General features: G+C 48.6%; 1 protein-coding gene across 1 annotated transcript in view; it reads left to right on the plus strand.

The window, feature by feature from the left end:
* LOC121540380 (plexin-B2-like) overlaps positions 1-17,531 on the plus strand; it is a 231,489-nt gene that overhangs the window by 156,880 nt on the left and 57,078 nt on the right. Inside the window, exons 3-4 of the mRNA XM_041849221.2 lie at positions 15,644-16,791; positions 17,059-17,247. Coding sequence (XP_041705155.1) covers positions 15,646-16,791; positions 17,059-17,247 — 1,335 coding nt within the window. The 5' untranslated portion in view covers positions 15,644-15,645. The remainder of the gene's footprint in view (positions 1-15,643; positions 16,792-17,058; positions 17,248-17,531) is intronic.

The following is a 17,531-nucleotide window of genomic DNA, read 5'->3' on the forward strand; positions in this document are numbered from 1 at the left end:
GCGGCGAACCCTACGAGCCTGACTGACAGCCTGCTGATCATCTCCCCGATTTCAACCGTAATTAACCTCTGCGTCCGTCCGGCCCGTTGTTGGCGAGGCGTTTCTCTATCTCTGGAGAGATCTGCGGCCGTGAGATGAGGGGAGGGGAGGACGGTACTGTACGTCTGAACTCCAATCCAGTCCCACCAGGCCAGTCCAGACAATGCAAGATGAAGGGGGAAGGGCAGGGAGGCGGTGTCTGTGTACAGGGGCCTGTATTTTTCCCACAAACCACTGAGGATATAATATAAAAATACCCACACTTGACTGTTTCTCATACAGTAGAGGTCAGAGGTCAGAGGGACTGGAGCTGTTGTGATGTGCCCAGATTGACTGGTGACAACGAGGCTCTCTGTCTGTCTGTTCCCGAAACTCTGTCTGTGTTTTGGCGGTTCATTTAAGACGCTCAGTGACATTTAATGTGAAGTGGCGGTGGGCAGCGAGCTGAGCTTTCACTGACTCGCAAAAACATGTTGAGGAAAAGGTCATCGCCGGTCTCTGTGGGCCCAATCACCAGCTCTCAGCTCTGCAGTCAGTGAGTGGCTCACTCTGCCTCAAAGCTTTAAGAGTGTGTGTGTACAGAATGTTTGTGTTGGTGTGTGTGGGCGAGTGCCGGTGTCCATATGTGGATATGTGTTTGTGGCGAGTGCCAGTATGCATTTGTAGACGACCGCTCAGGGTCAGGTGACACACACACACACACTCCTCTAACACCAAAGAGCAAACATAGCGTGAGTGAGCGAGCAGCAGCAGCCTCAACCGGGAGCCTACAACAGGCTCATTAATTCCGTCCCCCTTTTAAGACAGTGAATTGACCAAGACATTTCCCCCTCTCCATCCCTCCCTCCTTTCCTCTCACTGACTATGCTGTGTCTCCACACTCGGCTGGGCCCCAGTGGGCTCCTGTGGACCCCAAATGGGCTGTGGCTGGTGGAGGGCCCTCATTAGTGGGGAGAGAACTGGGATTAAGTGAGGCAGGCAGGGCTCTGCTCTCCTCCAATTATTATTTTTTTTTTTTAGTCATTTAGCAGACGCTCTTATCCAGAGCGACTTACAGTTAGTGAATACATATTATTTTTTATACTGGCCCCCACGTGGGAATCGAACCCACAACCCTGGCGTTGCAAACACTATGCTCTATCAACTGAGCTACATCCCTGCCGGCCATTCCCTCCCCTACCCTGGACGAATTGTGCGCCGCCCATGAGTCTCCCGGTCGCGGCCGGCTGCGACAGAGCCTGGATTCGAACCAGGATCTCTAGTGGCACAGTTAGCACTGCGATGCAGTGCCTTAGACCACTGTGCCACTCAGGAGACCACAATCCAATCCAGGGATTCCCAAAAGTTTTTGCTTCGGAACCAACCAATTGAGGTATCTTTTGAGTCGCGACCCACAATAAGGGTTGAGTGGTGAAAAAACATAGACAAACCAAAGAAAAAGTAAAAAATTATTATTAATAATACCCTCTTCAAAACATTTAAATAAATGTAGATTTGAGTATAGGTTATTTTGACCAATTTTAAGAAATGAACTGTATAATTATGACATTATTTGTAACAATGCAGGTTTTTTTCTGGATGAAAGAGGGCCTAGGTGGTGGACCTGACAGGGGATGTGGCAATGGGCTGAATTCTGCCTTGGCCCTGGCCCATTGCCACACCCCTTGTCAAAAAAAAAATGTAGGCCCTTATCTTGGCAGCAGAGAGAAAATGTTGCAGTTTTAAAGCTAATTTCCTGATCCACAGTTTGTGAACCACTGCTCTAGTCTACTCAGCAGCAGGCAGCAGGCAGCCAGGGCTCTGCTCTCCTCTAGTCTACTCTGCAGCAGGCAGCAGGCAGCAGGCAGCCAGGGCTCTGCTCTCCTCTAGTCTACTCAGCAGCAGGCAGCAGGCAGCAGGCATCAGGCAGCCAGGGCTCTGCTCTCCTCTAGTCTACTCAGCAGCAGGCAGCAGGCAGCAGGCAGCAGGCAGCAGGCAGCCAGGGCTCTGCTCTCCTCTAGTCTACTCAGCAGCAAGCAGCAGGCAGCAGGCAGCAGGCAGCCAGGGCTCTGCTCTCCTCTAGTCTACTCAGCAGCAGGCAGCAGGCAGCAGGCAGCCAGGGCTCTGCTCTCCTCTAGTCTACTCAGCAGCAGGCAGCAGGCAGCAGGCAGCAGGCAGCCAGGGCTCTGCTCTCCTCTAGTCTACTCAGCAGCAGGCAGCAGGCAGCAGGCAGCCAGGGCTCTGCTCTCCTCTAGTCTACTCAGCAGCAAGCAGCAGGCAGCCAGGGCTCTGCTCTCCTCTAGTCTACTCAGCAGCAAGCAGCATGCAGCCAGGGCTCTGCTCTCCTCTAGTCTACTCAGCAGCAGGCAGCAGGCAGCCAGGGCTCTGCTCTCCTCAAGTCTACTCAGGCTGTTCAAGGCTAGGCCATCAACACCAGATAATGGTGTTTGTTTAGCTATTAGTCAGGCCCTGTTCAGCAGCCTCTCTCTGCTCTGCTCTGGGGTCCTCATAGGGACATACAGACAGACAGACAGCAGTGTGACGAATGAGGGATGAGAGGAGAGAATGAGACTTTATAGGATTGGATGGGAGATGTGAATGTGAATGTGGTCAGAATAGGTGTGGTGGTCATATCGAATACCCAATATGCCTCTATCCTCTGGGTAAATAAGACCTGCGTGTGTAGTAGCTCCTAGAGTCTGTATGGTTTACTGTAACTGGCCGGCGTCAGCAGCAGTAAGTGGACTCCTTGGGTGGAGATCTCCTCCAAAACGTTCAGTCTGTCAGTACACTGACACATCTGGAGGTGTGACTGACAGGTAGCAGCCCACACAAAACAGTAATTTACACCCATCACAACTCTTGAGTCTTTCTCTCTCTCATCTGTCCCTTTCTCTCTCTCCATCACAAGTCATTCATTTTTTGATTTTACCAGATAAGTTGACTGAGAACACATTCTCATTTACAGCAACAACCTGGGGAATAGTTACAGGGAAGAGGAGGGGGGATGAATGAGCCAATTGGAAATTGGGGATGATTAGGTTGCCTTGGTGGTATGAGGGCCAAATTGGGAATTTAGCCAGGACACCAGGGTTAACACCCCTACTCTTACAATAAGTGCCATAGGATCTTAACATTTACATTTTACATTTTAGTCATTTAGCAGACGCTCTTATCCAGAGCGACTTACAGTTAGTGAATACATATTTTTTTATACTGGCCCCCCGTGGGAATTGAACCCACAACCCTGGCGTTGCAAACGCCATGCTCTATCAACTGAGCTACATCCCTGCCGGCCATTCCCTCCCCTACCCTGGACGACGCTGGGCCAATTGTGCGCCGCCCATGAGTCTCCCGGTCGCGGCCGGCTGCGACAGAGCCTGGATAAGTGATCACATAGAGTCAGGACACCCGTTTAACGTCCCATCTGAAAGACGGTACAAGCTACCTTCATGGCTTATCGGCATGCAGAAAACCTATTGCTTAATCAGGTTGTATAGACTGTGTGGCGAGTTTTGGTGTGTGTGTGTGTCTTCTGCAGAGTTCCTGGCTAGTGGAGTTGTGTGTCTGTCTTTTCTGCAATGGGCCTGAGTTTTGAGGTAGAGTCTTGGCTGAAGGTGTGTGTGTCTCTTCTGCAGTGGGCTTGGATGTTGAAGGTGTGGGTGTGTGTGTCTCTTCTGCAGTGGGCCTAGTGCTTAATCAGGTTCCCTGCACGCCAGCTGTGTCCACAGCAAACAGCCACTTTGTCCCAGTGGAGAGGACACTCATCCAGCAGGGAGGGAGGAGGCCAGAAAAACTGGGAGATTATCCCAACCTGCTGCTGCAGTGAGCGAGAGAGGTTGTGTGTGTGTGTGTGTGTTTGCGTGTGCACACACACCCTTCCTCCCTTGTGTGTGTGTTTGTGCAATAGACAGAGAGTGTGTGTACTGTGTGTGAGCAAGCAGCGAGTCATTGTGTCTGCTACTCCGCTTGCCGTTTGTAGTCTACTCTCCCGCTCAAGTGTCCAGCTGGCAGACAGAAGATAGCTAGGGCCTTGGGACCAGGTACGACGCAGTAAACAGACAAACAGGCTATAATTCCTAATGAGGAAAAGTGCTGTACCTGAACGGAAAGAGAAGTGGGGGCCATATTGACCTCTGCTGCTCCCCCATACACACACACACAGACATGCACACACCCACACACACACACACACCAACACACACTAATGTGAGGCCTATGTGTGTTTTAGTGTACTCGGGTCATGATAGGTCGCAGGGTTGATGGTACTTAGGCCAGTGCAGCTGGGTCTCTGTGTGTTATAGACCAGAAGGGTTTCATCAATGGCTGCCTGCTCAATGCCCTGCCTGATCACAATGGCTGGGCTGGTTGCCTGGGCCAGTGGCTCGTTGTAGTCAGTCAAATTGAAATAAATTAACTGCCAACCCTGACGGCAGGGTAATTGTTCATATGGAAATTGGATTGCCATCGTCACACGAGCTTCCCTAAGCACTTCTGAAACAATTTCACTCAGATGGGTAGGACGGGCGGGGCTCATACACTGTCTGAAAGAGAGAGAGCTCTCCAGTCCATGCTTCATTTTAACAATGTGGCATGGCATCTGTTTTCCTTTTTCTTCTCACTGACTGGAGCGAGAACTAGGAGCACTCAGCACCATGTAACGCACCTGACGTAGACATTAGTTTCTGCCGCCGCCGCTCCATGTGAGCCACCAAACCATTTTGTCATATTGTCTGTAACATGCTTTATCACAGGCTCGCAGAACAGCCACGCACTGAGACACACTGAGACCGACAGACACACAGGGCCAGATAGTCAATTGAGCGTTAACCCCTCTCTCACCCCCGGCTCCGGGCCCCAAGGACTGGCCACTAATTTAATGGTGCTCACTTTTATCAGCAGCGTAACACTGAGAAAGGCTTTAATATAAAGACACCACCCGTCACTGTCAGGAATGGCATCTGCTGGTCGGAGAACAAGAGAGAGAGGGTGGAGAGAGCGCTGATATGAGAAATGCTGAATATGAATGCGGGCAACCGCCTTGCCGCCATATGGGGTGATATCCTATTATGTTTGTCGGTGGGGGGGATCTGTTATTTCTTTATTTATATCTCACTGTCTGCTCTGTTTAATGAGTGGTAGGTCTGAGTGCAGCACTCGTGCTGGGTTTGAAGATGCCTAATCAGCAACAGAGTGGTCGTATGCATATCAAATAACACCCTATTCCCTATATAGTGCACTACTTTTGACCAGGGCCCATAGTGACCAGGGTCTATAGGGCTCTGGTCAAAATAAGTGCACTATATAGGGAATAAGGTGCCATTTGGGATGCATACAACGTCTGTCTGTTCAGCATAGAGATGTAATCAGCAGACACTCACTTCCTCCTCCTGCTGCATGCTGGAGTATTATCCTAGATAATAGGATGTGGAGGATCCTCTGTGCCAGAGAGGATGATGGGTAGGGTCCTCTGTCTGTGCCAGAGAGGACCTCTATGCTGCTGCTGTGGCCTGTGTCAAAGGGACACCTCGTGGTAGTCTGCACAAGTGTCTCTGAGTGGCAGGAAATAATTACTCTGTCAGCGCTGTGAGTGTGTTTGTGTGTGTGTTCAATCACGTGTGTTCATGGAATGTTCACACCGGCATTTTTCAATTATCTTGCATTTTTCTCTGCTGGGAGAGGTCTTTCCAGTGCAGATACAGTGGGGAAAAAAAGTATTTAGTCAGCCACCAATTGTGCAAGTTCTCCCACTTAAAAAAATGAGAGAGGCCTGTAATTTTCATCATAGGTACACGTCAACTATGACAGACAAATTGAGCATTTTTTTTCCAGAAAATCACATTGTAGGATTTTTTATGAATTTATTTGCAAATTATGGTGGAAAATAAGTATTTGGTCACCTACAAACAAGCAAGATTTCTGGCTCACACAGACCTGTAACTTCTTCTTTAAGAGGCTCCTCTGTCCTCCACTCATTACCTGTATTAATGGCACCTGTTTGAACTTGTTATCAGTATAAAAGACACCTGTCCACAACCTCAAACAGTCACACTCCAAACTCCACTATGGCCAAGACCAAAGAACTGTCAAAGGACACCAGGAACAAAATTGTAGACCTGCACCAGGCTGGGAAGACTGAATCTGCAATAGGTAAGCAGCTTGGTTTGAAGAAATCAACTGTGGGAGCAAATATTAGGAAATGGAAGACATACAAGACCACTGATAATCTCCCTCGATCTGGGGCTCCACGCAAAATCTCACCCCGTGGGGTCAAAATGATCCCAAGAACGGTGAGCAAAAATCCCAGAACCACACGGGGGGACCTAGTGAATGACCTGCAGAGAGCTGGGACCAAAGTAACAAAGCCTACCATCAGTAATGCACTACGCCGCCAGGGACTCAAATCCTGCAGTGCCAGACGTGTCCCCCTGCTTAAGCCAGTACATGTCCAGGCCCGTCTGAAGTTTGCTAGAGTGCATTTGGATGATCCAGAAGAGGATTGGGAGAATGTCATATGGTCAGATGAAACCAAAATAGAACTTTTTGGTAAAAACTCAACTCGTCGTGTTTGGAGGACAAAGAATGCTGAGTTGCATCCAAAGAACACCATACCTACTGTGAAGCATGGGGGTGGAAACATCATGCTTTGGGGCTGCTTTTCTGCAAAGGGATCAGGACGACTGATCCGTGTAAAGGAAAGAATGAATGGGGCCATGTATCGTGAGATTTTGAGTGAAAACCTCCTTCCATCAGCAAGGGCATTGAAGATGAAACGTGGCTGGGTCTTTCAGCATGACAATGATCCCAAACACACCGCCCGGGCAACGAAGGAGTGGCTTCGTAAGAAGCATTTCAAGGTCCTGGAGTGGCCTAGCCAGTCTCCAGATCTCAACCCCATAGAAAATCTTTGGAGGGGAGTTGAAAGTCCGTGTTGCCCAGCGACAGCCCCAAAACATCACTGCTCTAGAGGAGATCTGCATGGAGGAATGGGCCAAAATACCAGCAACAGTGTGTGAAAACCTTGTGAAGACTTACAGAAAACGTTTGACCTGTGTCATTGCCAACAAAGGGTATATAACAAAGTATTGAGAAACTTTTGTTATTGACCAAATACTTATTTTCCACCATAATTTGCAAATACATTCATAAAAAATCCTACAATGTGATTTTCAGGATTTTTTTTTCTCATTTTGTCTGTCATAGTTGACGTGTACCTATGATGAAAATTACAGGCCTCTCTCATCTTTTTAAGTGGGAGAACTTGCACAATTGGTGGCTGACTAAATACTTTTTTCCCCCACTGTATGTCCAGATGTCAGGGAGGGTGGAGAAGAGATGGTAGGCAGCCAGAAGCAGGAGAGCTATCCAGTTAACGAGCACCAGGGAGCAGGACACACCCAGTCGTTGCCCTGCTTTTCAGGCCTGTACAAGTAGCTCCTCTAGAAAAATGTCCCTTCCTCTCTCCTTTCCCTTACTGTTTCCAAAGTTTGCAGTCAAGTCAAGGCAGCCGGTAGCTAAACCATGAAGCCCTAATGAGAGATTTTTAAGTCTTTCTCTCCTGCACTGGAACACTGTTTTAATATAAAAATCAGGGCGTAGGCTTTCTCTGGAGCATCTCTCTTTCCAGGTGTGTCTGCTTCATTAGCTGCAGGCCAACGCAGCTCTGAGCTGAGCTACCGACTTATTATAGCAGCTTTTTCTTGATTCAGAATGGTCCAGACTATGTGGGAGAGGAGTTCCCTGCTGCCATGTCCCGTACAGAGGTGTGGAGAAATCGAAATACGACTTCAGAAAAGTAGAGAGGATCTGGGACAGCCTGGGGACAAAGGAGCTGTGTTCCACCTGTGTCACCACTCACCACCTTACGGTGGTGAGACTGACTTTTCCCCCAAAGCTCTTTGAAGCCTCCTTAACTCTGATTAAGCCCATGAAAAAAGGATGAAGAGTGATAGAGAAGAGAGGAGTGGAGACATCGTAGGAGAGAATAAGCTCCTTTAAAAAAGTTTGCAGGATTCATTTGGCAATGACCCACAGCGCAACATCTGAGGGAAATTTGTATAACAGCAGATTTTTGTTCTTATAGGGAGTGAGACCCCTTCCCTTCCCCCCTTCTCAAATCAAATCAAATCAAATCAAATCAAATTGTATTGGTCACATGCGCCGAATACAACAGGTGCAGACATTACAGTGAAATGCTTACTTACAGCCCTTAACCAACAGTGCATTTATTTTTAACAAAAAAAGTAAAAATAAAACAACAACAAAAAAAGTGTTGAGAAAAAAAAGAGCAGAAGTAAAATAAAGTGACAGTAGGGAGGCTATATATACAGGGGGGTACCGTTGCAGAGTCAATGTGCGGGGCACCGGCTAGTTGAGGTAGTTGAGGTAATATGTACATGTGGGTAGAGTTAAAGTGACTATGCATAAATACTTAACAGAGTAGAGCAGCGTAAAAGGGATGGGGTGGGGGGCAGTGCAAATAGTCCGGGTAGCCATGATTAGCTGTTCAGGAGTCTTATGGCTTGGGGTAGAAGCTGTTGAGAAGTATTTTGGACCTAGACTTGGCACTCCGGTACCGCTTGCCGTGCGGTACCAGAGAGAACAGTCTATGACTAGGGTGGCTGGAGTCTTTGACAATTTTGAGGGCCTTCCTCTGACACCGCCTGGTATAGAGGTCCTGGATGGCAGAAAAGCTTTGCCCCAGTGATGTACTGGGCCGTACGCACTACCCTCTGTAGTGCCTTGCGGTCGGAGGCCAAGCAGTTGCCATACCAGGCGGTGATGCAACCAGTCAGGATGCTCTCGATGGTGCAGCTGTAGAATTTTTTGAGGATCTGAGGACCCATGCCAAATCTTTTTAGTCTCCTGAGGGGGAATAGGCTTTGTCGTGCCCTCTTCACGACTGTCTTGGTGTGAAGAGGGAGACCTTCTCCCATTCCTGGAGACCTTCTCCCATTCCTCACTTCCCTCATCAACTCCTCCCTGACCACTGGCTGCGTCCCCACTGACTTCAAAATGGCCCAAGTCGCTCCCCTCCTCAAGAAACCAACACTCGACACCTCTGACGTCAAAAACTACAGACCGGTATCCCTGCTTTCTTTTCTTTCCAAAACACTTGAGCATACTGTCTCTGACCAACTCTCTCGCTATCGCTGTCAGGACGATCTTCTTGACCCTAACCAGTCAGGCTACAAGACGGGTCACTCAACCGAGACTGCCCTACTCTGTCTCACGGAGGCTCTCCGCACTGCCAAAGCTGACTCGCTCCTCTGTTCTCGTCCTCCTAGATCCATCAGATCCTCCTCCGCCCTCTCAGGGCTGGGCATCTCAGGCTCTGCACACTCTTGGATTGTAACCTACCTGGCAGGCCGCTCCTACCAGGTGACGTGGAGAGGATTTGTGTCTGCACCACGTATTCTCACTACTGGTGTCCCCCAGGGCTCGGTTCTAGGCCCTCTCCTCTTCTCTCTGTACACCAAGTCACTCGGCTCCGTCATATTCTCACATAGTCTCTCCTATCATTACAATGCGGATGACACTCAACTACTTTTCTCATTCACCCCTTCAGACACACAGGTGGCGACACGCATCTCTGCGTGCCTGGCAGATATCTCAGCTTGGATGTCGGCCCACCACCTCAAGCTCAACCTCGACAAGACGGAGCTGCTCTTCCTCCTGGGGAAGGCATGCCTGCTCCAAGACCTCTTCATCACAGTTGACATCTCCACGGTGTCCCCCTCCCAGAGTGCAAAGAACCTTGGCGTGACCCTGCAGGTTCATGCTCTATAACATCCGTAGAGTACGACCCTACCTCACACAGGAAGTGGAATTCAGGAACTTGTCATCTCCCGTCTGGACTGCAACTCGCTGTTGGCTGGTCTCGGGGCATGTGCCATCAAACCCCTGCAATTTATCCAAAACGCTGCAGCCCACCTGGTGTTCAACCTTCCCAAGTTCTTCCATGTCACCCCGCTTCTCCGCACACTCCACTGGCTTCCAGCCGAAGCTTGCATCCACTACAAGACCATGGTACTTGCCTACAGAGCAGCAAGAGGAACTGCCCATCCATACCTTTAGGCTATACTCAAACCTTACACCCTAACCCGAGCACTCCATTCTGCCACCTCCGGTCTCTTGGCCCTCCCACCCCTAAGGGAGGGCAGCTCCCGCTCAGTCCAGTCCAAGCTCTTCTCTGTCCTGGCACCCCGATGGTGGAACCAGCTAGGATAGCAGAGCCTGCCCATGTTCTGAAAACATCTGAAACCATACCTCTTCAAAGAGTATTTTAAATAATCTCACAGCACCCCCACTCCTACTACCTCTTTCCCCCTTCTGATAACCAGGTGGCGAATCGCATCTCTGCATGTCTGGCAGACATATCAGTATGGATGACAGATCACCACCTCAAGCTGAACCTTGGCAAGACGGAGCTGCTCTTCCTCCCGGGGAAGGACTGCCTGTTCCATGATCCTGCCATCACGGTTGACAACTCCGTTGTGTCCTCCTTCCAGAGTGCGAAGAGCCTTGGCGTGACCCTGGACAACACCCTGTCGTTCTCCGCTAACATCAAGGCGGTGACCCGATCCTGTAGGTTCATGCTCTACAACATTGGAGAGTACGACCCTGCCTTACACAGGAAGCGGACAGGTCCTAATCCAGGCACTTGTCATCTCCCGTCTGGATTACTGCAACTCGCTGTTGGCTGGGCTCCCTGCCTGTGCCATTAAACCCCTACAACTCATCCAGAATGCCGCAGCCCGTCTGGTGTTCAACCTTCCCAAGTTCTCTCACGTCACCCCGCTCCTCCGCACACTCCACTGGCTTCCAGTTGAAGCTCGCATCTGCTACAAGACCATGGTGCTTGCCTACGGAGCTGTGAGGGGAACGGCACCTCCGTACCTTCAGGCTCTGATCAGTCCCTACACCCAAACGAGGACATTGCATTCATCCACCTCTGGCCTGCTGGCTCCCCTACCTCTGCGGATGCATAGTTCAGCCCAGTCAAAACTGTTCGCTGCTCTGGCACCCCAATGGAGGAACAAGCTCCCTCACGACGCCAGGACAGCGGAGTCACTCACCACCTTCCGGAGACATTTGAAACCCCACCTCTTTAAGGAATACCTGGGATAGGATAAAGTAATCCTTCTACCCCCCCCCCCTTACCCCAAATAGAAATACCAAAATAAAATGCATTGTAAAGTGGTTATCCCACTGGCTATAAGGTGAATGCACCAATTTGTTAGTCGCTCTGGATAAGAGCGTCTGCTAAATGACGTAAATGTAAATGTAAATGTTTGCCCTTACCACCCCCCCGACTTTGCTGATAGCTACTTTGAGGTAAAATGTATTTACTATGACTGTGATATGTGGTAATCCCACCTATCTATTTTAAGATGAATAAACTAACTGTAAGTCGCTCTGGATAAGAGCGTCTGCTAAATGACTAAAATGTAAAATGTAAATGAGAGATTTGCATGAATAGGCAAGAGAGTCTTTAAAATGATAGAAGTAAGTTGAGCTGAGTTTTCTGTCACCCAAGCGATCACTTCCTGACAATTCTACCAACTATTGTAGCCTACATCTCAGTTTGGGAAAGCTTACACAGTCTGTTTGATAATGCACTGTACAAAGTCAGTGGTCCTAAATCATTATACGTACGCTAGGCTAGAGAAAGCAGCCAGTGACATTTTGAAAATCCATATTTTTTGTGTGGAACATTTGAACAGGAATTTGGATAACTAGACTGACAGCGGATTATGGACTTGGTGCATGAAATATGAGTAGATGGGAAATGGAATACTCTCTTCTTTATAAATATGAGTCATTATCACTATAATGTCATGGCAGGGTCACAATAATACAACCTCAGGGTCGTCTATACTCTAGACTAAACAAAGGCAGAATATCCCAAACAAAAGAGCAAAACAAAAGTAACCAAAAGATTGATTAGTCTGGCTCAGTCTGGGATCTACACACTGAACACATCATGAACACATCTAAACTAAATTGTTTTACAGAAAAGCCCATCAACTACCCATTATGCTACATTGGCTCATTGGCTTTAGTGAGATACCCAGAGGGGCCATTGGCATACCAGGTTTTAAGTAACCCTATAAAATGTTCATAATTTCATGGGAGAGTAGGTAAATACTAGCCTAATAGGCTACATGAACACGTCTCTGAATAACTATGGCTGTGTTTACACAAGCAGACCAATTGTGATCTTTTTTTTCAGCTCTTTTGCCAAAAATTGTTCAAAAGATAAGAATTGGGCTGCCTGTGTAAATGCAACCTACGTTTGTAGGTGTTAAGAGACCAGAGTGACTTTCAGCCAAACACCATCCTGCTATTTTCTCGTTATTCATAATAACAAGAGTAAAGACCAACCAAACAGTCCTGGTGGGAGTAAGCACAGGGGGCGAGTTTATAACACAGTTTACATTTTAATGGAATTGTATGAGGATGAATTAAAAATGGCAAATACATTTACCTAGAGAAATGGGGCTCTGAAAGGAATGAGGTTGTGAAATGAAAAAGCTAAATAAAATCCGGGACTAGGAGAGGACGGACACTTTAATGCAAATGGGAGTAAGCGTTGAAATTAACTGGGCCTCGAGAGCAATCAGTACTCTCCCCACTTAGTGCTCTGAGGGAAGCCAGGTTAACATAATAAATCACAGATTCACAGGCAGCTAGGCACAGGCTGCCTCCCTCCCTCCCTCCTTCTCTCCATCTCTCCCTCCCTCCATCCTTCCACAGGCTTTTCAATTTGACCAGTGTAGCTATGGACTTAACTGCCTACGTGAAATGAGCAGGACCATATCTGTGTGTGTGTGTGTGTGTGTGTGTGTGTGTGTGTGTGTGTGTGTGTGTGTGTGTGTGTGTGTGTGTGTGTGTGTGTGTGTGTGTGTGTGTGTGTGTGTGTGTGTGTGTGTGTGTGTGTGTGTGTGTGTGTGTGTGTGTGTGTGTGCGCATGCATGCGTAGCTGTAGGTTTAGGTGTGTGTGTGCACATGTGTTTTTGTGTATGTAAAATGCTTGTGCGTGCATATGCTAGTGTAGGTGATGCATCGTGTGTGTGTGTGCTTGTGTGTGTGCATGTAGGTGCGTATTTGACAGAGGTGGACCATTGCAGATTCAGCCACCTGCAGCTCAACATTAACCACAGCAATCAGCAGCGAGGGAGGAGGATGACTTTTGCCTCCTGCTGTTTGCAAGTGTGTGGCTGTTTTTGTGTATCAAAGGATGCTGTGTGATCTTATTCCCCCACTAAACAAAGCAACCGGCTTACTGAACATATTGTATTTCCTCTTGCTAAAAAGAGCAGTGAAAGAACATGGTGAATGTTTGCCAAGATCTGTAGACAGACTGCCATTGTTCAGTTTCAAAGTGTGGCTTTGAGATGTAGTTATTGGCCTTATTCTATTCAGCCCTGGGAGTTTCTCTGTAAAGTGTATCCATCAATGCAATCAAATCTTAAAATAAAGCATCCTTGTTAAACTTGGTTACCCACATGAAACAAATACTATAGTATACTATGGTATAAATACTATAAAATCAAATCAAATGTTATTTGACACATAGTGAAGAGCTTCGAGGGCACTATGGTGTTGAACTTTGAGCTGTAGTCAATGAACAGTATTCTCACGTAGGTGTTCCTTTTGTCCAAGTGGGAAAGCACAGTGTGGAGTGCAATAGAGATAGCGTCATCTGTGGATCTGTTGGGGTGGTATGTGGATTGGAGTGGGTCCAGGGTGTCTGGAATGATGGTGTTGACGTTAGCCATGACCAGCCTTTCAAAAAATGTTGTGGCTAGAGATGTGTGTGCTATGGGGCGATAGTCATTTAGACAGGTTACCTTGGCGTTCTTGGGCACAGGGACTATGGTGGTCTGCTTGAAACATGTAGGTATTACAGACTGGGTCAGGGAGAGGTTGGAAATGTCCATGAAGACACTTGCCAGCTGGTCAGCGCATGCTCTGAGTACACTTCCTGGTAACACGTCTGGCCCTGCGGCCTTGTGAATGTTAACCTGTTTAAAGGTCTTACTCACATTGGCTACGGAGAGCGTGATCACACAGTCGTCTTGAACAGCGTGCTCTCACAAATGGTTCAGTGTTGCTTGCCTCGAAGCGAGCATAAAAGGCATTTAGCGTCCGGGTTAGTGTCCCACTCCTTCAAAGCGGCATCTCTAGCTTTCAGCTCAGTGCGGATGTTGCCTGTAATCCATGGCTTCTGGTTGGGATAAGTACGTACGGTCACTGTGGGGACGACGTCGTCGATGCTGTTATTAATGAACCCGTTGACTGATGTGGTAAACTCCTCAATGCCATCGAATGAATCCTGGAACATATTCCAGTCTGTGCTAGCAAAACAGTCCTGTATTTTAGCATCCGCTTCATCGGACCACATCCGAATTGAGCGTGTTACTGATACCTCCTGTTTGAGTTTTTGCTTATAAGCAGGAATCAGCAGGATAGAGTTATGGTCAGATTCGCCAAATGGAGGGTGAGGGAAAGCTTTGTATGAGTTTCTGTGTGTGGAGTAAGTGTCACCTAGAGTAGATTTCTTTGCACAGGTGACATGCTGGTAGAAATAAGGTAAAACAGTTTTAAATTTTCCTGCATTAAAATCACCGGCCACGAGAAAGACGCCTCTGGATGAGTGTTTTGTTGTTGGCTAATGTACCTATATAGCTTGTTGAGTGCGGTCTTAGTGCCAGCATCGGTTTGTGGTGGTAAATAGACAGCTACGAAAAATATAGATGAAAACTCTCTTGGTAAATAGTTTGGCCTACAGCTTTTCATGAGGTATTTTAACTCAGGTGAGCAGAACCTCGAGACCACCTTAATATTAGAGATCGCGCACAAGCTGTTGTTAACAAAGAGACACACGCCCCCGCCCTTGAGTTTACGAGATGCTGCCATTCTATCCTGCCGATGCATAGAAAAACCAGCTAGATTTATATTAACCATGTCCTCGTTCCGCCACGACTCCGTGAAGCATAGGATATTACAGTTTTTCAGGTCCCATTGATAGAATAGTCTTGAACTGAGCTTGTCTAGTTTGTCCTCCAGTGATTGTACATTCGCCAATAGAACAGAGGGTAGAGGCGGTTTATGTACTCGTCGCTGTAGTTTCATCAGGGTGCCCCCATGTCGGCTTCTATATTGCCCTCTTTTCCTCTTCCGAGTGTTGGGGATTAGAGCCTGGTATGTCCGAGTCATTGAAGTAGAATTCTTCATCCAAATCAAGGTTAGTGATCGCTGTTCTGATGTCCAGAAGCTCTTTTTGATAATAGGAAACGATGGCGGAAACATTATGTACAAAAAAAAGTTACGATCAGCAACAACAAAAAAATCTCTCAGCGATTCACTGTAGTGTTTTTGCAGACTTTACTGTAGTATTCCCTGTAGTGTTTTTGCGGACTTTACTGTAGTATTCCCTGTAGTGTTTTTGTGTCATGATGAAACACCTCTACATAGAGAAAAAGGGAATGTCCACTCACTATTATGCTGCTCCCACATGATGTCTTAGGTGATACCATCACAACATTTCAACCAACATTGTCTTCGTCAGGTGTGCATCCCCCCTAACCCTCTCCTCTGTCTCTCCGCTCTTCTCAAGAGATGGCGAGCTGGGTCCAGGCCGCTCTTCTTCTCCTCTGTCTCCTCCTGTTATGCCTGTCTGCAGCCGGTGGCCAGCTGCAGGAGGAGGCGCTCCTGGACTTCTCCTCCATAACTCCCATCAACAACGTGGTTCAGGACCCCCAAAGCGGGCGTGTCTACTTGGGTGCCGTCAACACCATCTACCAGCTGGACGAGGCGCTGCGTGAGGAGGCCCGCACCGTGACGGGTCCCAAGGACGACGCCCGTACCTGCACCCCGCCCGTCTCCACCCCGTACTGCCAGGACACCAAGCCCAGCCCTAATGTCAACAAGCTGCTGCTGGTGCACCCATCCAACGGCTCACTGATCGTCTGCGGCTCCCGCTACCGGGGTATTTGTTCCCTCCTCAACCTGACCAACGTGGAGCAGCAACTGTACTACAGTGACTCTAAGGGGGAGAGGACTTACGTGGCTAGCATAGAGGACGGGGTAGCCGTGGTGGCCGTCATGTCTACATACGTTAATAAAGACGGCAACACCTTTAATGTGTTTCTGGTGGGGAAGGGCTACGGCAGCCTAGACAGCTCCAAACTCATCAGCACGCGCATCCTCCAGGACTACCGCGACTGGGTGGTATTCGAGAGCATCATCGAGGCATCCACCGTGCAGGCCACACCCTTTGTGCCCAAGTACCTGCACGACTTCCGCCACGCCTTCAAGGAGGAGGGCTTTGTCTACTTCCTGTTCTCCAGGACCATGGGAAGCACCGACAACAAGAACTTCACCTTCGTGTCTCGACTCTGTGAGGACGACCCTCACTACTACTCTTACACAGAGCTACAGCTCAACTGTGGCCCAGGGAACAGGTACAACAAGGTGCAGGCAGCCTATGTGGCGTCCCCAGGTAAAGAGCTGGCCCGGGGAATGACAGAGTCGGGCCAGTATGGTAAGGTCCTCGCCTGGCACAAGGTGCTGTTCATGGTGGCCAGCCCGGATGACGACGGCGCCAACTCGGCTCTGTGCATGTACCCTCTAAACGCCATCAACGAGAGGCTGGTGGACATCATCAGCGCCTGCTACAGTGACTCGGGCAAGATCGCAGCCATCCCTGCTGTGGACATCCCCTACTCCTACAAGACAGATGAGTTCTGCACCTCCCATATTAACGTAAGTAGCTCAGCCTTTATCATCCACTTCAAAGGACACGTCAGAGACAGAAGAGAGTCAGTGATTTTAAAAGAAGAATGTCCAAGAATGTTGAATCAATAATGCAAAGATATGACACCTTTGGTTTTCAGGCCCTTTGTTTCCATTTTTTATTTTTATTTTGTCTGAAGGGATCCTGCAAGCTATATCTCTCATCTCCTTCCCTTGATAGGTTGGTTTAAGGGATCTAGTAGTTCTCCTATCTCTTATATCGCTCTCCGTCTGCAGAAAGACACGCTGAACAACTATAAGTGTGGGGCGGACTTCCTTCCCTCTCCGCTGGCCAGTAAGCCAGAGTTTGCCCTGCAGGCGGAGGCGGTCATCATCAGGAGGGGCCTGCTGACCGCTGTGGCCATCGCTGTGGAGAATGACCACACTATTGCCTTCCTGGGGAACAGCCTGGGAGAGGTGTACAAGGTAAGGAGAGGGTGGTTGTGGGAGGTGTACAAGGTAAGGAGAGGGTGGTTGTGGGAGGTGTACAAGGTAAGGGGCTAGGGGAAGTGTAGAAGGTAAGGGGCTAGGGGAAGTGTAGAATGTAAGGGGCTAGGGGAAGTGTACAAGATAATGGGATAGGGGCAGTGTACAAGGTAAGGGGCTAGGAGAGGATGCTATGATAGAGGGAGTTGTTGGTAGACAGAATATGTTGTTGTTTGTGTTGTGCTCCATTGAAGGAGCCTAGTATGTGTTGAGAATGAGCCTAG

Source organism: Coregonus clupeaformis, chromosome 26, assembly GCF_020615455.1.
Source record: "Coregonus clupeaformis isolate EN_2021a chromosome 26, ASM2061545v1, whole genome shotgun sequence".
NCBI lineage: Eukaryota > Metazoa > Chordata > Actinopteri > Salmoniformes > Salmonidae > Coregonus > Coregonus clupeaformis.